This window comes from Telmatherina bonti, assembly GCF_933228915.1.
Source record: "Telmatherina bonti genome assembly, chromosome: 6".
Taxonomy (NCBI): Eukaryota; Metazoa; Chordata; class Actinopteri; order Atheriniformes; family Telmatherinidae; genus Telmatherina; species Telmatherina bonti.
In genome coordinates this window covers 28,110,025-28,132,964 of record NC_136624.1, presented here as the reverse complement: position 1 = coordinate 28,132,964, position 22,940 = coordinate 28,110,025, and the positions used below count along the sequence as shown (strand labels likewise).

The 22,940-nt window shown below is 37.8% G+C and overlaps 2 protein-coding genes across 2 annotated transcripts; both read right to left on the bottom strand.

Annotated features, from left to right (window-relative positions):
* Nucleotides 1-9,531: 9,531 nt before the first annotated feature.
* hyal1 (hyaluronidase 1) lies at nucleotides 9,532-12,101 on the bottom strand (the record flags this gene model as incomplete). Its single annotated transcript, XM_079242072.1, has 4 exons — nucleotides 12,061-12,101; nucleotides 10,707-11,619; nucleotides 10,531-10,620; nucleotides 9,532-9,858 (listed from the first exon to the last, which is right to left on the bottom strand). Exons 2-4 carry the CDS (start codon nucleotides 11,610-11,612, stop codon nucleotides 9,532-9,534), a joined length of 1,323 nt encoding a protein of 440 aa, XP_079098198.1. The 5' UTR covers nucleotides 11,613-11,619; nucleotides 12,061-12,101.
* A 608-nt stretch (nucleotides 12,102-12,709) lies between these two features.
* Nucleotides 12,710-19,457, bottom strand: hyal2a (hyaluronidase 2a). The gene is made up of 4 exons (XM_079241891.1): nucleotides 19,278-19,457; nucleotides 17,773-18,745; nucleotides 17,170-17,259; nucleotides 12,710-13,840 (listed from the first exon to the last, which is right to left on the bottom strand). Exons 2-4 carry the CDS (start codon nucleotides 18,700-18,702, stop codon nucleotides 13,448-13,450), a joined length of 1,413 nt encoding a protein of 470 aa, XP_079098017.1. The 5' UTR covers nucleotides 18,703-18,745; nucleotides 19,278-19,457; the 3' UTR covers nucleotides 12,710-13,447.
* Nucleotides 19,458-22,940: the final 3,483 nt, after the last annotated feature.

Sequence of the window (22,940 nt, the reverse complement as noted above, 5' to 3'; positions counted from 1 at the left end):
TCCACCCAAAAGTGAGCGCACCTATCACCCGTCATTACAGGTTGAACCCAAACAGTTTTTTAAGATCAAGTTGGGTTCTGGTCAGGGGCAAACACTCAATAGCCAGGGCTACCTCTTTAAATGTCAGTTGTCTAGGAAACAGGTGCAGAAATGGTGGATTTGGATTGTGGCTGAGAAGCACAGGAGCCACCGTTTAGCAACGCACAAGAACAACAGTGTGCTGAGCCAATGTCACCCTGTGGAGCCACTCTGCTCTACAGAAAGCTGCAATTCAGGCAAACTGGGAGCTCGAAGAGCATGAAAAACTGCAGAGAGGCCACCTGATGGTATAATCTTCATCTTCAGAATAATTCATGGAAAATAAATGTGGAACACAAAACATGCAGAGAAAAAACATATACTCTCTCTCTCTTTCTCTCTCTCTCTCTCTCTCTCTCTCACACACACACACACACACACACACACACATACATATTATATATATTAACCATATATTAACCATATTAAGCACTTTGAAACAGATTTTGTCATCATTTCTCACTGCATAAACTATTCGCTACTGCCCCCTGCTGTGGTGCTAAATGCCAACTTGGACCCTGATTAATCCCACACGGTGAACACCATGACCACAGATAGCGCATGATATTCTACTTCTATTCTGTCCAGCGTGTTCGAAATGAATTTTTGCAAAAAAAAACTACTTTAAGGTACAATAGTAGCCCACTTGAGCACAGTAAGGAACTGTTATTTGATATGTCAGCGTGAAGTAACAGCTTACACCAAAAAGAAATCAATCATCCTGGAAAAGCAAGGAAACATATTTAACAGGCTGCACAAAGGATAAAAGTATTTATTAGAGATATATACCCTCAATAAATTAAAAAAAAAGGATAGTCTGTACCCTGAAAGATGGGGATAATTTTACTATTTTTCATTCTTAAGTGCTATCAGGAGTTAACATCTACATTTCTGAGAAATATGATCCATTTGAGGGGATTGCAGCCATTTTTAATATCCATTGATTTAGCACAGTCATCTGTTAAAATTGTTGTAATTTTCTCTGATGGAGTCTCAGGGTATTTAAAACAAAACACTAATGCAATGAAATAGTTTGATTGATTTCTGGTACATTTCTTTGTGTGTAGGTGGACATTAAAATAGCAGGATAACAGTTCTAGAGTTTTTTATATTTTACTCAGGACTTTTAAGAAAAAAATGTTGCTATTATGCTGGAAAGGATGCGAATTGTGATCCAGGGGAGCTGAGTTTAATCATGCAGCTGCCATCGAGAGACTATACAAAACTACTGACAGATTCTTGGCTTCATTTAATACATTTTATATACTGCATTACATTTTCATTACATTTCATGTTTAAGTGCACGTTTTCTTTTTGGCCACAAGATACAGCTGAAGACTATAAATCAAAGCTAAAAACAGGTCGGTGAATTTCCTTCCCTTTTTTTCTTCCTTTCAGTGCTGTGTAAACCTTACCCCTACCTTACTATTCTTGGCTGTTTTTATTATCATTTGCCAAAACAAATGCTTAAAACAGAGGAACATATCTGCATGGCTGCCTAAAGGTGGCATGGTTTATGTAATGTAGGCCTCCGTTTGTCTATCCATGCTGACATCAAGGACATACTATGATCTGTGGTTTAAGCAAGTAGCTGGCATTGTCAGTTTCATAACTCATGACCTGTAGTGACAGATACACATGTCAGCACTTCTGCAAACAGATCTGCATTTAATAACATCCCTTACATCAGTCTTTTCCTCCCAACAGCCTCTTTAATATCCCACTCCCTTACCATTCAAGCACAAAAAAAATAGCTGTTGAAACATGTCAAATTGATTTTTTTTCTCATTAAGATCCTTTATGCGCCACATTTTTCACATCGTACATCATCTTCTTTGAAATACAGAATGACCCAGCTCCTTTTCTCAAGCCGCAGCTGATTAATTAGGGACAGGGAGATGCAGATACAGAGGGACAGATCAGATCCTTAAAAACTCTGCAGCATGTCACTTTGCTGGTGTTGCTGAACTGTGGATGCACGATAGCCAGCAGGCATGACTTGGATGGGGACCTTTCAGATCGAATTGTGTCGCAGGGATCCCCGTCCCAGCTCAACCATGCTATCAGAGCAGATAACGTGCTCCAGTAAAGGTTACGACTCACCATGACATTTCTGTTGAGACCAAGCAAACCAGGATTCCTGTGGACTAATCTTGCATTCATATAAGTGTGCTTTTGTGTGAGTGCTCAACTCAACGTCTGTATGGCTTTGTTTTCTGTGTTTGTAAAATAAGAATAATCATAAGAAATATAAGCAGTTTGTAAATCAAAGAAACCAACATTTGGTGAAGATATAAGGTGAATCCCAGGAAATCACATTAAATCTTTTAGCTTTAAAGATCATCAAGTCAGCAGGATACTCCAGATGTGGGAAACTAACAGCTGCAGCACTTTGCTTGCCTAATTTCTGCACGTCTAGAATGAAGAAGTGAAATTATCAGTGAAATCTGTGTTTCAAGTTCAGTTCTTGCACCCTTTCAGACAAAATTTTAAAGCTTTAAAACAGAAGGCCAGATTTCAGTGCATGTCCTTAGTTGGCTAAGTCACTCTTTATATGCAACGGGTTTAGTGTCGCATGCCTTTACTAGATTCTCTGAATTGACGTTAGTGTCCAACACTTGTTGCCATTATCTGTGAAACAGACTGTTCATGTAAAAATAAAATAAAGTAACCATCACTCAGGACAAAAATTCAACATACATACAAATAAATAACATGAATATCATTTTTTTTAAAAGTCTTTTTTACTAAACATGTGTAGAGGTGAGATGGAGGTGTGGACCCAAATGCAGGGACAGTAGGCAGAATGCTGAACCAAGACATTTTAATTCTAAACTTGACTGACATGACAGCGACAAAAAGCAACAAACACATGAAACAAACACAATAAACCAATAGTGGGAACAGAAAACAAGAAGTATAAATACAGGGAAACAAAACAAGACACAGCTGGAATAATTTAACTAAATTAAACCAGGTGAGTTAACGAACAACAGGAAATAAGACAAAGTGGAGCTAAACAGGGAAAACTACAAAATAAAACAGGAAACCAGAACTTAGAAAACACATGAAACATCACATGATGACAATATGAACTGTATTTAAAGAAAATAAGGTTCAGTATCTGTTAAGTATTTGAATCATCCCGGTAAAAACACTCGTCAAACTGTACGGACATCAGACCTTCGTATTTCAGTTTAGTGCTGGAGAGTTGAGCATAATTTTTGTTCAACATTTATAGGATTTTAGTTACATGACATCAGTCGGTCATGTTCAGTGTTGTGCTTTGTGCTTTTTGGTTGAAGTACTAGAATTCTTGCTGCCAGTATCATATTCATATTGATATAAATATCCTGCTCTAGCACACCTGGTGTAAATCAAATGGATCCAAAAGCTTGTGAAATTCTGCTTCTTCATTTGAATCAGGTGTTCTGAAACAGGGAAACATGTAAAACGTACAAGATTGTGGCTCTTGAAGACCAAACCTGTCTCCTCCTCTTGTAAACATTCATTCATTCATTCATTATCCTAACCGTTTAGTGTAATGAAGGGTCGCGGGGAAGCTGGAGCCTATCTAAGCAGTCATTGGGCAAAAGGCAGGGAAATACCCTGGACAGCTCGCCAGTGCATCGCAGGGCCTCTCGTAAACAAAATCACTAAATTTACATCTGTTTAAAAAATAAATACAAGTTTAGCCACCATAATACAACTTTGTGTCAACTTTGTCTAAAATTAGATAAGTGAATAAATACATTTTGAAAATGACTAATCATTGTTGGTACTCTGCATTAGATTGGATCTTGTATGTAATTAGTAAATTTCCCTCTTGATTTGACCAGTGTGGCAATCTTTTGTGCCACAGCAGTCTCCGTTCTCATAACAAAAGCATTTTTCCTCTGAGATCCACTTCATTACCCAGACTAATATGGAAGAAAATGTTTATTCAAATGACTCAGGATCAAATCCTATAAAATGAATATGAAAATGCTTAAATAAATTATGCTTTGTGGAGGGTGGGGTGGGGGTAAATGGGGGGGGGGGCTTTTGAAATAATTAACTGAAAGGATATCAGGGTTGAAAAAAATGTGTATTCATTTAAGTTATCGCCATCCTTTATCAGTGCTCAGTTCCATCAGTGTGCAACTGTGAAAACAGTACAATAATTACAAATTATGGGGATCAACATAACAGCTACAGGCATTGTGAGCAACAGATTGGCCGTTGTTTTGAGGACAATACACCTTGTGAGGTTTGATTGGCTTCTGCCAGGGGAAACACTTTCGTTTTAGTGACTGATTGGGCAGTGCAATTTTCCACCTGGATGGCCCCCGGGAATGCACAGTTATTGTGTGACTTTGGCAGGAGCCCTCTTTGTATAGAAAGTCTTTGAATGTGAGTTTCCTGTTGCTCTTAAATGACTCTCTTTGAGCTCTGATGGGGTTTTGCGAGACGGGGGCTGGGGTTGAGCACAGTGCTGCCCATTGCACAATAATCCACATGTGACGGTCTGTCAGGTCACCTCTCATCAAGAGGCATATAGATGAGAAAGTAAATCCTCACCAGTAATAACGCTCACACATGAATGTAGAACACACACAATGATGTACAGTCACTATACTTTATGGCTGTACAACATTGCGTGTGTCTTCTTCTTTGATTTATTAAATGCATTTATCCCCTTCAGTGGAGAAATGCGAGGGCGCCATCTCCAAGAAATAGGATGCTAATACTGAGACTTTGCAGTTATTTTGATTTTTTTTTTTTTTTTTTTTTTTTTTTTTTAAAGAGATCATTATAAAGCTTCCAGTTCAAAGAGCAGTTTCCATAAGTTATACAAATGATTCACTGACTGTACAATCAGTAAGTAAATGATTATCTCATTGCAGGTCTCTAGAAGCTGGAGCCTATCCCAGCAGTAATGGGGCAAGAGGCAGGTCACCAGTCCATCACTGGGTAGAAACAAGGAATGATTTTAGGTCAGCTTAAAGACTATTTTGTCAAATTCTGTTGTATCTAGAGAAGAGACTGCAGATTACAATGAACTGGTAGCCTTCACCTCATTTGCTAAAAACACTGACAGACCTAACTATGCATGTAAATACCAATTGTAACATTTGCATGCATAGTTAAATGCATGTTCATGCATGGTTGGTAGTTCAGCTTAGCTATTTGACTGGTCTACCATTGTTGTCCCAGTATACAGTTACAGGAGGGGATTGTGTTTATTTCTTGGAATATATCTATAGAAGGAGGTGATATGCCCCGTTAGAATCAGGTTTTATAAAGGTTAACGTATAGATAATAGAATAAAACAATTAAGAAAAAATATCATTTGATGGTTAAATATTGAGTAGCGACAAGTAGTACAAATAGAAAGGTATCTCTGGCAGCTCTAAGTAGTTGGAAAAGGTCTGTCAAGCTGAAGTACTGACATCTCTAAGTGTTACTTTGACTTGTCAAAATGACATTAAAGAATATTGAATTTGAAATCATCACAATGATTTTCCTTACATCTGTTTTTTGTACATAGTCATACTTAGTTGTTGTAAGATATATAAGGCATCCTCTTGTAAACTTTGTTGCTCTACAACAACGTCACACTTACACCTGAGTACACCAAGCCCTCTCTCTCCAGTCCAAGCTGAATGTATTTGTCATCAAAGGGTGAGCACAAATTCATCTACTCAGTCACTAAGCTACAGACGTCGCAGAAAGTCAAAATGGATGACGGGTTTGAGGAGAGGCTGTTTGAAGATGACAGAAACTACTTATGTACAATTTCACTTCAAAAGAAAAAAATATCAAATGTGAAAAAGATTTGTGGTAGAAAATGGTCTTTTTTTGGCAAATAAGAAAAAGTGTATAGTATCAGCATCTGTAGAACATTATAGTTTACTCTCAGAGAGCACTGTCATGCTCTCAGGGCAAATATGCTACATTTAACGGCGTGATCAATGCCAGATACTGTGGCTTTGATGACTTATGAAACTATTAATCATGTAAACAAGTATGTACCAGATCTTTAAGAAACCTGATCATAGTTGACTCTTCTGAAGGGCACAGAGACAGAGCGTGACAAAAGAGTTATTAAACCCAGAGAGAGCGAGACCATCTCTCGCCCGAGCAGCCGAGAAAAGGGAGAGACGTGACCATGGAGGGGGGTGACAGAGCGAGACGCCAAAATGAAGAAATGCAGAGATGAAGGGATAGAGAAATAAAGGACCTGCCAGATCTGGCAGGGGCTGGATGAAAAGGAGATGACCACTCTGAGAAGATCAACAGCTCAAAATGGCTTCTGTGAACGTGCAGAGGTAATTCTCAGGTTCATGATAAACTTATAAAGTGATACTGACAATGTATAGAAATAATTTTCTTTATGAATTTAAAAGTGTCATGGTATTCATTTAACTTTGGCTATAACATTGTGTTTTGGAATATCTTTTGCTTTTTGTTTTTTTTTTTACACTGAATGACAAACAAACTTGAATGAAATAAGCTTTCAAAACTAAAATAGTAATATTTAAGCTGTAATCTCCACTGCATTAGGACAGTAGGAGTAGCTTAAGGTTTTTGTATATTTTCCTGCCTTTTTCAAGCAGCCACAGGTAAACATTTGTCCCTAATCTCTGAGAACAAGTAGAGCAATTTGACTTGCTCAGGAAACTGCTGCACAATAACAAAAATTATCTAAAAAAAAAAAAAAGCTCAGGCTGTATGTGTCACCACTGCTTTTGGGGGGAGGCTCCATCTCGTCCTTATTTCCTCACAATTCTACCAGTTCAGATAAAGAAGGAAGCAAGAAACAGTGGGGGCCTTTTGGGAGTCGCTTCTTCCAGTCTGCTCAGCCTCAGGGGAAAGAACAGGGAAATTACTATCAGCGACACCAGTGTGGAGCAGTAGTGGTTATCAGATAAGAAAACATTATACATGCTACTTCTAAATCAATCAAGGTCACCCTATGCATTCTTTGATTCTGTGCAAACTTTATACACACACACATATATATATATATATATATATATATATATATATATATATATATATATATATATATATATATATATATATATATATATATATATATATATATATATATATATATATACATATATATATATATACATATGTGTATGTATATATATATATATACATATGTGTATATATATATATATATATATATACATATGTGTGTATATATATATATATGTGTGTGTATATATATATATATGTGTGTATATATATATATGTGTATATATATATATATATATATATATATATATATATATATATATATATATATATATACACATATATATATATACACACATATATATATATACACACATATATGTATATACACATATGTATATATATATATATATACACATATGTATATATATATATATACACATATGTATATATATATATATATATATATATATATATATATATATATATATATATATATATATATATATATATATATGTATATGTATATATATGTATATGTATATATGTATATGCAGATATATAGATATATATATATATAGATGTATAGATATTGCTATATAGAGGACCCAGTGCTGTGACCTTGATTCATGTCTTCTAGTTTGCTGTCCCACAGCACCACCTCCTGGTAATACATACATAAATAAAAATAAGAAAAAACGTATTGATTTAATAATCTATTTTCCAAAACAATTACAAACAGCTCCGAATGAATATAGTGTTATCAAATACATCTTGTTTTTCTTTTTTTTTTTTGGTTTTGTATTTGTTTGTAGTTTATATATACAAATAAATCATACATTTACTGCTTATTGTTGTTAATATGTAATCAGTTTTCTTGTGCAGTTTCTACTGATATGAGCTGCTGCTGATCAGAATCAGTCAAACTTGTGTTATAAAACATAACAGCAAGCCAGTGATCGGGCTTTAAACTCATTAAAATAAAGACAGTGTCAAGTAATCTTATAATGACCTATAAGTAATATTTCATTGTATATTTTGTTGACTGTATGATAAAAACCCTAATAGCCCAAAGAACTTATATTTGTAACTGTCTAATACACCTGAGCAGATATTTCTTTTATAAAACTGTGAGTGCAAGTGTAACTAACCTAAAATGTTCATGCTGTACTCATGGTTTTCTAAATGTGTTGCAGTGTGATTCTATTACATGAATACTGGAATTCCTGAAGTGTAATGTTATCATTTTACTTTTACACAGCTGACATTTTGATGCACCAAACTGGGAGGAACACAGGCATCTTTAATAGCATTAAATAAAGCTGTATTATGTTTGGGTGAGCAAATCCAGGATCTCCGTAGTGGTGCTGCCTGTCAATTTCTGGCTATGATGAGTCAAAATGTGTTGTTTAAAAATAGAGGAAGAGAGAAAAAGACTGATTCCATTATAGCATTAAAATCCTTGAGCAGAAATAACTGAGATTAAAGCTATACTCTGCTTTGAACACTTATTTGTAGTCTGGTGCTGCTCTCCAAAAATCTCCCCATTGACGTGTAAAGTTATTATTTAAGTCATCACTCTCTCTCTTCCTGTCTTCCCTCCTCAGTTACACCATAGTATCTCCATCTGTATGTGCTGCTACTATTCTATTAATTAAGAAAGATAAATGCCGAGTGAGTGAATAAGCATCAAACTCGCACCTCCTCTCCAAATTAAAGCTAAAACCTTTGAAGTGATTTTTCAGCATCTGGACGGAAGATCTCTTTCATTACTAAAGAGGGTGTGTTCAGTTTCATATTACATTTGCCTACCAGTTGCTTCATGATTTTTACTTGGATCAAAGGTGACGGCAGAGATGATTTTCCCCTTAAGCAGACGTGATATCATTGCCTCCTTCTGCGGTGGTGAGCTAAATGGATAAAGTGCAAAACACTCATGAGATGTTTTGACAGTTTAAAGCCGTGTTGTTTGATGTGCCTCCAAAATACATCTTTTTTTTTTACCTCAGCATGTTCAGCATTAAAAATGATTTAAAATTTTTTTTTAAAATTTAAAAAAAAAACCAAACATTGCTGTTTTATGTTTGTCTTGCTTTTTTTTTTTTTTTTTTTAGAAAGAACAAATGTGCTTGTATGATCTTTCCTAGCCAGGAATCAGAAACATCTGAATTCCCATTTGCCTTTGAATACAACATGATTTGAGCGTCGTGCAAAAATAAAAAGATTTTACATGTTTTCCATCTTTCAACAGTACATTCTTTGTCACAATTTTCTTCGCTCTACTGACAGCAACTGATCGACAAACATGGGAGACTCGAGATTTATTCCTAAAAATTGCACAAATCAAGAAAAAGAAATATAAAAACATCATGTCATGAATAAATCACATTTCTAAAAGGTTTGAAATTTTCCATTAACAGCAGACCACATTTGCTGGAAAGCCAGGGACCCCCCCCCCCCAACTGGAACAGGAAAAAAGAAATCTCATTTTTGAGTTGGCTTGGAGCAGTTCTCACCAGTCCACCCAGGGTAGCACCTGCACTGAAACTCAGACTTCATTAGCTGCACATGATGTGCTCCCATCTGTCCGACAACCTTGTAATTCCTCCCTCCTTCCGATTTCTCCTCAGTCAACACCTTCCATGCTGCGGGGTCAAGGTGGAGGTAGGAATTGGATTTAAAGTTCTTCCTCTGGCATCGTCCCTGAGAGGAACACAACGTCTGGCTGCAGAGGGCAGCAGCCGATGTCACATTGACCAGGTAGGAACCCAGGATGTCATCGATGTAGGATTTAACTGCCTCGCACGTAGCCTGAAAAAATACAGATAATCAGTAACAAGCATCATGTTACATCACCTGAAAACCAGCAGTTAAATCTGTTCACGCTGCTATTCTCTTAAAACAACCAAAAAGACACAACTATGAGCCACACGGTCGGTGTTTCATCACCATGAGCTCACACTGTGTTCATTTGACTCAGCCTAAACACACTTGCACCATTAATATTTTATCTGCAGCTAAAAATAAACTCAAACAAATCCTCCTTGAGTAATGTTACCTAAAACCACAGCAACCAGCTGTGCAAGAAACTGGTCCCTTTTGTGTGTCAGAATGAACCCATGCACTTTTCATTGTAGCATCTGTAGACTGCAGGTTTATATAGATTTGTTTGCAAATGTTTGTAAAGTTGAATCCTCTCAGATGTAGCAGAATTTGTTTGTTTAGTCGTTAATGGGGTTTTTTTTTTTTCAATTAAACTTACTTGCATGATAATCTTTACCTGTAGGGATCAGTTTTTATCTAATTTCTTGTTTTAGGAACAAAAGTAAACACAGCAAGGTGCCAATTAACAGGATTTTCCAGCACAAATCTGGCAAAACTTTCATCCAAAATATTTTGTAAAATATTTTAGCATTTCATAGTAAAGTATCAGTATTTCAACGATACTTATAATTAGTTACTATGGCAGGGTCTTTATTGTACCTGAGATTTGGAAAAAGTGTGGTCACCCCAAAGCACGACCCCTGCAGATCCTAAGGCAGCACTTTCTCCAATAGTGTAGACCAGGTGTTCCTGCAGGGTGACAAGGTAAAAGCTAGTTATCCACACCAGATCTGGACATCTCAAAATGCCTTCATTTAAGATGAGCTTCCACTCGCCTCTGAGAGGAAATCCAACGTGTAGGTGTAAACAATGCGCGCGTAGGGAAACAAGGGAAGTTCTGACGGGGTGACCTTAGATGCAGCCCTCACAGCCTCCAGGATGCGGTGGTGAGTGTAGAGGAGCACCTCTCTGCCGAGGCCTCGCAGCTCCAGGCTGAGGTAGATGTCAGGATACAAAGCAGTGGAGGCGTTCCAAAGCCAGAAGAGCTCGTCGTTCCTCTGCAGCTCGACAGGCGGACACTCCCCTGTGTAGTTTTTGCTTTTGTCATTGTAGTAGTTGTAGCAGTTGGGAAAACCATAATAACCCCACAAACCATTTGGCCTCATCTCTTGCCCCAGTTTTATAGTTTCCTCCATGAACTTCCTCCCAGCTTTCTCAAACTCCACCTGTGCTGCAGCTTCTATCTGTGCAGGGCTCCAGTCTGGATGCATGGACTTCACCAGTGCTTTTGAACCCTCCCAGTACACCTGCTTACTATCCCAGTTTCTCTCCCATAAAGGTCTCCAACTCTCCCAATCGACCACAGCCAGGCCCTGGAAATCCCAGTCAGGGATGTAATAGCAGATGTCTTCACGAGCAATTCTGAGATGTTCTTGCAGGCTGCTGTTCTGTGGAACTCCACCATTGATCGCCTCCCCCTGGATGGAGTACCTTGGATACAAACCAAGCTTCTCAGCATAAAAGATGGTAATGTTGCCACCCATAAAGGTTTGGTTCTGGTTTTGGACAATGCTAAACATCCCGAGGTCAAGGTCCACACCATACTGGGAGAGGCAGTTGGCCGTTGGAGCGTTCCAGACTGAGATGAAAGGCATCTGGGAGAAAGGCGATGAAACCTGCAGCCCAGAAATGAGGCTGATCAGATTGAAAAGCAGCAACGCCTCAGAAGGAGCGGACCACATTCTTGCTCTGATGAAGAAGACAGTGTTAGTGCAACTCATATGTGTTGTGACATCTCAAGAGGAAATTGCAGAAGTGCTTTGTTTTATTTCTTTTAATGTTTTAACTTTTGAGTCAAGACTGGAAAACATTTTTAAGTTTCATTTTCTTCATTAAGCACATTTTAAAACTCTGATCATATACACTGCTTTTACTTTTAATAGTCTTACTTCCAGATGTGTAGAGCTCCACTAGATTAAACAATCTGCCATTTTTTAGTTTTCATTATTGCCATTAAGCCCATTTTGAAACTGTTAACCCTATAAATTGCTTTAACTTTTAATAGCCTTATTTCCAGATGTGTGGAGCTCCACTACATAAAACAATCTGCCAAAAAACTTTTTCAGTGTTAAATAAAGTGTTATTACAGTTTTAAATAAAGCTAAATGATTCACATAAACACCCACTTACCTGTTTTTAAGTGCATAGGATTTTTTGTTTGTGGTTTTGTCACGGAAACATAAGTCTCATGATGTGAGTGAAAAAGTGGAAAAAAAGGAAGTAACAAAAAAAACCAGAACTGCTCTCATGTGCTCAGAGGATTTCAGCCAACCAATGAGAAGGTACATGCAAATGAAGTGCAGCAGATTTAAAGTCACAGGCAAGTTTAAACTTACCCAATCACTGTGAATTCTCTGTCCAGCTTTGTTTGTTTCATTATAAACACATAAACACGACTAAAAATAGTTTATTGTGGAGTTTTTGGAAAGGCAACAAAGTTTCCCTCTAAGTGACTATCAATCAAAGCCATAATGAACTCTTCTCTGTCCAAATTTTAATGTAAGCATTGCTTAACTCTTAAATGCAGTAAAAAATAACTCTTGGCTAGCAACACCCTATAATTATATGGGGAAGGGGGTATGAGGCAGCAGCCAGTGTCCCTCCCTGAGAACAGCAGGCTTTGACTCCCCTGGCCAAGGGTGAGCCACAGAAGCTTCCTCCTAAAACTTAACTTTCAACAGCTAACAAGCATTTTACCTGTCATTTACCAAAACTACAATTAAACGTTGCTTCCTGTTATGCTTACAGTACACTGTAGAAACTTCACATGACACTACAAAAAGGTCACAAAGTAAGGTTTATTTGGTGTGTGGCAAATATCAGAAAACAATCGTTTGTATATGAGTGGCAGTGAACTTGTTCCACACACAAAAAGTTCAGAATTAGCTTTTTTTAATAAGCTTTTTTTAAAGTCAAAATAGCTGCAAAAACAAACAAAAAAAAAAAACATGTTCGATAAAATTTGAGAAATCGTAGTGTTTTAATAAAAAACTAGTAGTCATGACTTGGAAATAGAAAATAACAAAAATTCATACAAAACACCTAAAACACATTCAAATAAATAATACACAGCAACTGCCTCCATAAAAACATCAGAGAGTTCATGTTGGGGACAAAAAATCTATGTATTAGGCCCTTAAAATATCATGTGCTGTTAGCTGATTTAAGTGCATCGTTTTAATTTTTACGACAGCAATAACATTAACTTATCAACTCTTTCATCACATTTACCACAGAAGCATTTTGTCCATGAGAAACGTGGAATTTGACACTTTGGGAGACAGTAGCAGGCTGAGGAGGAACCTGAGAGAAAAATGTAAACAGGGTCTCCTCCAGCAAGCCCTCTGATGTTTAGAAGTTATAAACAAATAAGTTTTCAGTTTCCACAGTGTTTCTTATTAAAATGTCACTTATAGTCATCCTTAATGTACAGCAAAAACAAAAAAACAAAACAAAACAACCGTGTAATCTCTTGTGCTATCATATTTGCAGCTATGTCTACAGTATTTGTTGTGTATTAACAGAGGAGTACAAAGACAAACAGTGAGATCACACACTGAAGTGCTGATGCCCAGGCCTGAGTGCCGCTGCCTTTTTGATGTAGCGGGTCTACTTGCTCACAGCCATCCCCTTGGAACCCGCTGTAGCACTGGCACTGAAAATGTGTATTAAAACCAGTCTTGTCTGCTTCTCCGAGCTCACCGGTGACCGTCAGCCTGCCGCTTCGCCTTGTGATGCTGTGTGTGAGCGGGTTCAGATGCAAGTAAACATCACTGTCTGTAACTTTTCGAAGACAGCGGCCGTGAGAACCGCACAAGGTCCGGCTGCACAGCTCTGCTGCCGTGGAGACGTTGAGGAGGTATTGACCCAACGTGCCCCGCAGATACACATCCAGGTCAGAGCAGGTAGTCTACAAGGGAAATAAAAAAAGAAAGAGAAAAAGAAATGCACTCACTGTTTGGGTGTTAATCACTAAAACTGTTAAAATGACCTTTCTGGGCCAAATGTAATAAAAGAAAAGATATTTAGACGGTAAAAGAGAATCTTTTCCACTGATATGAAAGAGCCCCAAACTCAATAAAGCATTTAAAATTAATACTTTTATATATAAATAAATTCTACCACTACCTCTTTACAATTCAACATTTTGCCTTGAGGCTTTTAACAGTTTGGGAAAGAAAGTTTATCTGGAAATATTAAGCCTAAACAGAGCCTTAGAGTGTGACCACAAACTTGGCCAGAATGACCAATTTTAATTTTTTAATCACAGTGGTGCACCGAACATTTTGCTTGTCAAAGTAGAGAAAAATGACAAGTTAATAAATTTTTTTTTTTTAAAAAAGAAAAAAAAAAAAGTTAAAACCCAGAGGAGAGGGTCTTCGATGCTGACCCATAGGTGTACACTGTATTATGTGTTGGTCTGAAACTAACATGCAGACACATTAAACGTCCTGTAAATTAGTGACAGAATCTCTGACCATTTTCAAGGCATCTTTTTTGGCTCGGCTGCATCTTCCAGTTCTCAAATGGCTCTTCATTTATCATCATTCCAGCTTCAATTTTTTTCTGCTTTAGACATCATAAATGGTTTATTTCAGTTTTCGTGATGCAGGAAACATGGATGGAATTGAAGAATTTTACAATAAAACCTAAATCCACTGTAAAACGTGGAATATCATGGAATTTGCTCATATGTGGGTGAGGATGTGCTACTGTTTTTCCACAGTGCCTGAGCCAAATGTACAAGAAAAAACTAAATGAGGTTAAACTTTGACTCCTGCAGACTCTGTCTGTGCGGCATCACTCACACTCAACTCTCTCCCAGAAGTTCATAAGTGGCAACGTAGCTGTAAAAAAATAAAAAAGCTGCAACAGGCTGAGAACATTCTGTACATTCAAGCAACACTCAAGCTTCAAATAAAGATAAATATTATTCATATACTTATTTGTGTTTACAATCCTTTAAATAACAATCAATGTTAATGGATAATGACTGAAATGAAATTTTGGGTGGTCCTTAATGTTTTGCTGGTGAACTCAAAACACCAGTTCAACCAGTACAAAGAGTCAGTCTAGAGCCTTGGCTAACCTTACTATAAAACCTCTCTATTCCACTTATGTAGATCCAGTTAAATGTTCCTATATTTGGTTATATTTATTATATAATATGATTTAAAAAAAGTGAAGCCTGATGTACAGCATGACTTTTGACCATTTTAAAGATCCACACTCTAAAAATATCTTATTTCAGTTAGGATGTGTTGGGGCCCATGTACTGTTTCAAGAGAAAAAAAAAGCACAAGACATATTTTCACAGAAATAACATCCATCAAAAAGAACATGTTTACAGACAAAGCAATTGAGTCCCACAAACACTGGAGAGGAAAACAATTTACTGCTCACACAGCGAACCCTGAACTACAGTTTCTACCAGCTCCTGAACCAATAACTGAGCTTTTAAGTACACAAAGACTACTGCAGGCGGGAGACACGAAGACAGGGAGAACTACAGGGTCTTAAGCTCAGGACTCAAATGATCAGTTTTGACTGACTGTTTTAGGTTTAAGTTAAGTATTTTTGACCATATCCAACTTGTGCTACAGATGAATGTGGATAAAGCAGAAAGTCCATGTACATTAGTTCACCACAGCAGCTTTCTTAAATGTTTCCAGCCAACACAGAGCTTTAACATAGTGAAAATGTGTTTTTAGAGGCATGTGTTTGGAAGATGGTTGCATGCTGTGGCACGTTTTCATTACACTGCCATATCAACCATAATGTAGCATCCCAATGCACTGCCCTGCTGGGAAAGCTTACATCCTGGTATTCACATGGACGTTACTTCAACATTTACCACCTACCTAAACATTTTTGCAAACTAGTAACACCCACAGCATAGCAACGGCATTCCCCCGAGGTGCCAGCCTTTCCGGTGGGAAGCAAGTCCAATCAACAAAGACCCCACCCCACAAACCACAGCACCTACAAAGTCTATTGCTTATGTGCCGGTACCAAACACTCCAGGACATCCTGGATGTGCTTTGTCTGCACCCTGACTGGTCAGAGCTCCTTCGTTGGCACAAACAGTTTCTTCTCGGTATTAGGCTGGTGATCGTGTTATGTTAATTATTATATACTATGTACTACTATATACTATATACTACTATATACTATGCATGTAATAGGTAAAAGTCATCTCTTTGTAAGAAATTATACACATCAGTTACTGCTGCAAAACACTGAGTATTGTTTAAAGAGATGCATCTCTGGATGGGAGGAATATTTTCTGTTCTCCATTGACTTTTTTCAACTTCTGTAAAAATTGCTTCTTCATAACAAGGAATGAACTTTCAATGCTAATTTCAAGATGTTGGATATTTTTTTAAGAATAGTTTTCACACTTAACTCTTCCTATCTGCATCTTAGCAAGCCAAAGAGAGGTGAGGAAAGCAAATGACTGGCTGCACCGGTGGAAAAAAACCAAAGTAGTAAATCTAAGAAATAAAAGTTATTTATTTGTGATTCATAGTGGTTGCATTTTAAAGAACAAGCAAACACATTCATACCTCAGCCTGCCCCCTTAGCACAATCCTGCAGGGAGGTGGTGCATCTCTGGATTTTACATAAAAGCCCTGCTGAATGAGCTCAGATGTGCACTGAACACACCGAGTGGTACACAGCATTTTAAACTGATCCCTACATTTTCATAGTCCACATTTGTGCACATAGTTATTGACTGATCAACCCATCCAGTGGACAAAGGCTGCAGCAGAAAGAGTCCTGAACACAGTAAAATAAGAATATCCTGGGGAAATATATCCTATAATCTGTCAGAGAATTGGAGTTCTGCAGAACCAGACTACTACACACTACACACTTTTTGTTTGCTAAAATCTTGATATTTTTCTTTACTATTTAAGTAGTGGTTATTCTCCTATGCTGCCTTCTACTGCCAGAAAATACAAAAGTACCAATCAGCTGAGATAAGACTTAAAAAGGCATTCAGACAAATATCTTCTGTGTATCTGAAAAACATGTGACTTAAATTAAATCATTAACTAAACTGGAGCCCTGAGTGTCAAATGACTTTACATGTGAGGCAAGGAAAGGAGGTTAAAACTCAAGATGATAACGCTTGTGGTTTAAATTTAAAAAAAAAAAAAAAAAAAAAAGCACACTTGTAAGACATGTCTGAGTGACTGATGAGTTTGTTTCCATAATTAGACTGTGGGTGCTTACTCTGTTAGTTGCATATGCTGCATCTCCCCACAGGATAATCCCAGCTGCTCCCAAAGCCACACTCTCCCCGATGCTGGACACAAGATCAGTCTGTAAAAGATGTTTTAAATGTTACATTCACAGCTCAAACAAACAAAAAATACCCCTTTACTAAACTGTGAAATAGGTCAACCTGTTGATAAATCATCAGCTGCTGTATGTTAAGCACAACGTCAACTCTTGTCTGTTAATTCTCCCTTATGTAAACAGTCTTTAGGGTGATTAGCAATATTTTCAACTTGACCTACTCCCATCCTGTTAACTCCATACCAATGAAAGGTATTAGAGCCCGACTGCTACCAGAACAGGAAAAGACTGCGACTACCGATAAGGAAAAGTACAAAGCTATAGCCACGTAGCATGCGCTGATATGGATGAGAGAGTGAGCTACACAGTGATTGAGAACTGTTTGTTTGAGAAAAAAATGTATAGTGCATGTGGAGATAAACAAAAGCACATTTGTCAATTTGTCCTTCATCACGCTGGTAAAAACAAAGCAGGAAAAAAAGATTCAGAAAAAAGGACCAAACGTGGTATCGCCCGTGTTTCTAAAGGCAGAGTCACCTCTGTCAGCTGCATTAGGGAGTTGGTGTAGGTGGGCTGGGTGTACACAAAAACCGGACGTGCCAACCCATCGCCTGATGAAGCCAAACGCATCCCCTCCTCTACCCGGTATCGTACAAACTGGCGTCCAAATGGTGAGGAACGCAGCTTGGTGCCCATGTAGATGGAGGGGAAGAGAGCAGTGCTCTCAGTCCACAGCCACTCCAACTGATTGTTGCGCACCACCTCCACATCAGGACAGCGACCTGTGTAGCTATCCAGGGAACGCATGTAGTCATGGTTGTAGCAGTCAGGAAACAGGTAGAACCCCCAAAGCTGGTTCGGCCTCAGGTGTTTGGCGTGCCTCAGTGTCTCCAGCATGAACTTTTTAGCAGACATCTCGAACTCCTGCTGGGCCACTTTTGCCACCTGTTCTGGAGGCCACATTTGGTTCTTCTGGCGTACCAACTCCCGAGAATGTTTGCGGTAGACATCTTTGGTTCCCCAGTTACGTATCCAGAGGGGACGCCACTCCTCCCAGTCAATAACTGCTAAACCTACGGCTTGTCGGTCACGTATGTACTTCTCAACACCTTCCAACATTTTTTCTTGATGCCGTGTAAGACTAGCTACCTGTGGCAGCCCCCCATTCAATGATGTTTCATCTGGCTCAATGTAGGGGTACAAACCCAAGCGGTCCTTGTAAAACATAGTCAGATTCTGTTTGACAAAGCCTTCATTTGGTGAGGCCACAATCTCGAACTGGTCCAGTTGAAAAGAGACACCATGCCTCGGACCACATTCCTGTGTCGGGATGTTCCAAGCAAGCAGCAGAGGCTTTTGGGAATATAGTGGCCATCTCGTGGGCTTCACCCCCAAAGCGCAGAGGTTGTCCCACAGCAGAACAATCAGCAGCAGTACTCTCCAGTCAAAGAGAGTCCAGTACAGCATGTCTTCAGATGTCGATTGACAGAAAAGACTGTCACTCTCTGCCCTACAGGGAAGAGAGGAGATTAAAATGAAGTTTTTCTGAGAAGTAGAAATTCACAGTCCGTGAAGTGCATTCACAGGATTGAAAGAAATGAAAAGCAATCAGTCTGTCGCAGCTTTCTACACAGCATGAAACATAACAATTACTCTAATAACAGCTTTTAAGGCTATGTAAATCATGCATTTTTATAATGTTAAGCCTCATACATGCATGAGCAAAACATTTAGGTTTTCTGTTTACTTTTACTGTTTTATTTATAAAGAAATAATCTAAAAGCTTCGTGTATTGACAAATGAATACATTTCAATAGCGATGCACACGTGTAACATTACTAAAATAAAAACAATTAAAATGAAAATAAACAGCAGCTATTATGAGAAGCATCCTCGGGTTCACAGCTGGGGATTAAGCATTGAATTGATTCTGATGTGTTTAAATACAATTTAGTTTTAATGTATACATTAATATGTGAACAAATATAGAAGTAAAGACAAAGTTGGGAGATTTTAGTTTCCATACAGACGGATTAACTTACCTTTATTTGCAGACTTAGGAAGCATTCCCAAAAGAAGAAAATATAAAGCCAGCAACTTCACCCGCGTTGTGGCGTTTCCTCACAACAAATAATGCTTTATTGTGGGAAAATGACGACTGGATAAAACTTACAAAAGCATGTTTAACTCTGTCGTTTGGTAATAGCTCGGCTCCGGGTCCTCCCACAGTCAGCTCTGAGGGGAGAAGTGAACTTACCCCCAGCAATGTTGTCAGTAGCAAATCTGAGTGCCAAACTTTCAGGATGTTCCATTCAGGATGGAAAACTGAGGGGGGAGGACCGACGGAACTCACCGGACATCCTAAAAACTCTGTCAGCGACTCCAGGCCGTCAAAGCGACGTGTATCCTCTGTGTAACCCCCATTTCTTTTCCACGGCTTCAAGTGTTAAATGAAAGAAATGTAATCTGTTATTATTTGGTGAGTCTTTTCTTTTCGAACATCGTTACCATAGTTTCCCGCTTCAGCGCGGAATGGGTCATTCCAGTAAGTTCGCCCACGGCAGCACGGTGAAAATGATACAGGAGTAATGTCAAGACCCACACTAGGTCACGGCAGGCCAGTGTGCCTTATCCCAAAAATAAGTTATGCCTTTTAATGACCTCTCATCTGTACTTCAACTGATTTAAGTTCATATATTATGTGACCTTAATATAAAGTAGGTGAAACTGTTGGACAGCTGAATATCAGGAGCATATGTTCATGGATTCATGGATGCCTACAGAAACATGATTACTGTTTAGTATCCTACAGAAACACCCACACACCATGTTTCTATTGCATTTACAGATGTGTATGTGAACATTAACCTTGTATATAAGGTGCTTTATCAACTGGAGTTTATCTGAAACCTTATATCTAAAGTTTATTTGTGTATATTTTGTGTATTTTATATTTAGATATTTTGTTCTTTGGGTATTTAAATGCTTATATTTCTTATGTGGGAATAAATAAGATCATTTCTTTTCTTTATCTTATCTTTATTGGTTTCTTATTGTGAAAAACGGTTAAAAAAAAACCACAAAAAAAAAACCCTCAGAACTACTGTTTTAGAGCTTTTGAATCATATTGCAAACATTGAGCTATTTTCAATACCTAATATGATATTTCCTCATGTCCACTTTTTGGCCTTCCCCTCAAACGGCTTAGAGTTCCCCTGGGGAGGCCCACATTATACTTTGAAACAATTTGTCTTTAAAGATTCAGATTTCTATGCCATGTAAATTCTGTTTTGTACCCACTTTGCCCCAACAGTAACAGCAGGAAACAGCAGCTATTTAAATCTCATTTAAAATTGAATGACCAACATTGTTGTAACTTCAGCAGATTATATGCTCCCCATTGCTCAATAAACAAAAGAAAAAGACAGAAAAAATTGGTTTTCAAAGCCATCACATGAACAATAGGAATTTTAAAAACCAAAACAAAAAAAAAACAATCATCCTCAAAACTGCTGGACCTTTTCTTCCTGACATCTTGCTGAGTAATATTGTTCTTTCAAAGGAGGGTTACATTTATGTGACTGTAGTTATTTAAATCGTGTCCATTTTGCATGAATAAATTACTTAAGCCAATAATACATTGAATAGTAAAAACGGACTTGCAACACGTGGGCTATTTAAAAAATCTTAAAGTAAAGGCGGTAGAAACACCAAAAAAGTACTTATTCACAAGTATACTGTAGGCTTTGCATTTAACTATATTTTTCTAAAACGTAGCATAAAATAATTTTCCTCGAACTAAACATGTGAAAAGTCTTTTGGGTTTAGTAGAATAATGTTGATGTATGAACATATGACCATTATGATGCTGGGTAAATAAATTGTATATATTATTTTAATATATCAAAGACTTTTTACAAAAGCATCATATTATCTTATGAAAATGTGATTTTTACTTGTAAAATCAGCTTAATACTGGAGAGAAGAAAATAGAGTAACTCATTAAGAAAAGAACCACCTAACCAGCTTTTAATATATAATTGCACTTCTAACAACAGCACTACAATGCTTATCCATAACCTAGATCAGTCAAAAAACAAAAATGAATAAGTATTTTTACAAATCAGGATCCTTTATAATTAAAAGAGGGGGAAAAAACAGGTCTTTTGGTTTCATTCAAGCACTTTTTCAAAGGATTTTAATGTTTTTTTCCACTAAGCACACTTCAGACGTGGGCATTCAGGGCATCTGGTATGCAGATGTCACCACTGCCTGTAGGCATGTGATGACAGCCACTGGCAATGACTCATTGAAGTAGTCAAGTACCACATGCTGTCATTTTGCCAACTTCAGCAGATATTGGAATGAAGAGAGGAGAAATTTGCACGGACACAATGTTTGCCTAAATAAATAAACCAGGACTTCACTGTTTGAAGAAAGTAATAAATCTGAAAGTGAAAGATTGCAAGAGGTGCTTCTGTCTTCTCAAATAAAATGATTGTTCCAGTCGTTAGCCAGAAGTGAACTGCCTCTGCAGAAACATGCAGGCAGAGACATCTGAGCACATGACTGGGATGAGGTGGGGCCTGGAAATATGCTATTTTCCTGTGTCAGAGCTAGTTTATCCTCTGAGCATTGCTGACTCACCTCACCATGTCATCAGTTTCCTGCTCTTCTTTTTCTCTGCAAAGTGTTTAAGGAAAATCCAGAGCACGAGCAACCCATGTGAACAGAGTAGGAGGGAAGGGAATGAAACCATGGTTCGGTTTCCTTCTAGTCTCTTCTTCCCTTTAACCTCCTGAACGTTACATCAGTAGGAGTCAAGGATTGTCAGGAAGTGAAAACAATAGGAGAGGAACTGGAAACACACCCTGCCACCGTTACTTTTTGTCCTAACCACCTAATAAATCATGCCAAAGTCATGGTGCCTCTGGGTATTCTCAAAGAGTTTTGACTGGAACAATTGAATTTTTATTTAGACCATTTCTACCCATCTTCTAAGAAATGTTTTTTCTGTACTCTTATCAGTCCGATGTGCTGTTTGATCACTTGTACTGATGGTAAATTATAACCCATAAGGACTCAGAAGACTGCTCTTTTACTTTTAACCATTGCAGCTCACAGACTCAAGAGAAAACAATAGTCTGTTTATAATTCAAAGCATGTTTTAGTACTTTTTCAAGGCTGCTGATAACTCAGGATGATTGTGTCTCTCAAACACTTTCACATGGGCATGTTTTCCTCTTTAAACACATTGTATGCATCAGGGAACGCATTCCACCGACCAAAATGGTGCTTCACACTGTCACATTTAAGAGGCTCATACATTTTTATAGCTCATCCTTTTAATACAGACCAAACTTTTGGCAAAACTTCAAACACCGGTTGAGGAAAAACACATCAAAGTGTCTGACCTCTGGCCCAAAGAAACGCACCACATTCCACAGAATTACAGACCCCAGAGAGGGCCTGCGAAGGAAGCCCTGCCCATTTATTGTGGGAACTCGCGGTTCACAATCTGAGATATGTTTACATTCAAGTTTGATATTGTGCCATCTGGCAACAACAACCGCTGTTCACAACTTCAATCTGACTCTTTACATTAGTATGCATCTTTTATTATCTTTTAACTTTTGAAGTCTGACTTCCCAGAATAAGAATTAGAAAAAAGAGAAGAAAAAGGATAAATGTGGTGACAAAATAAT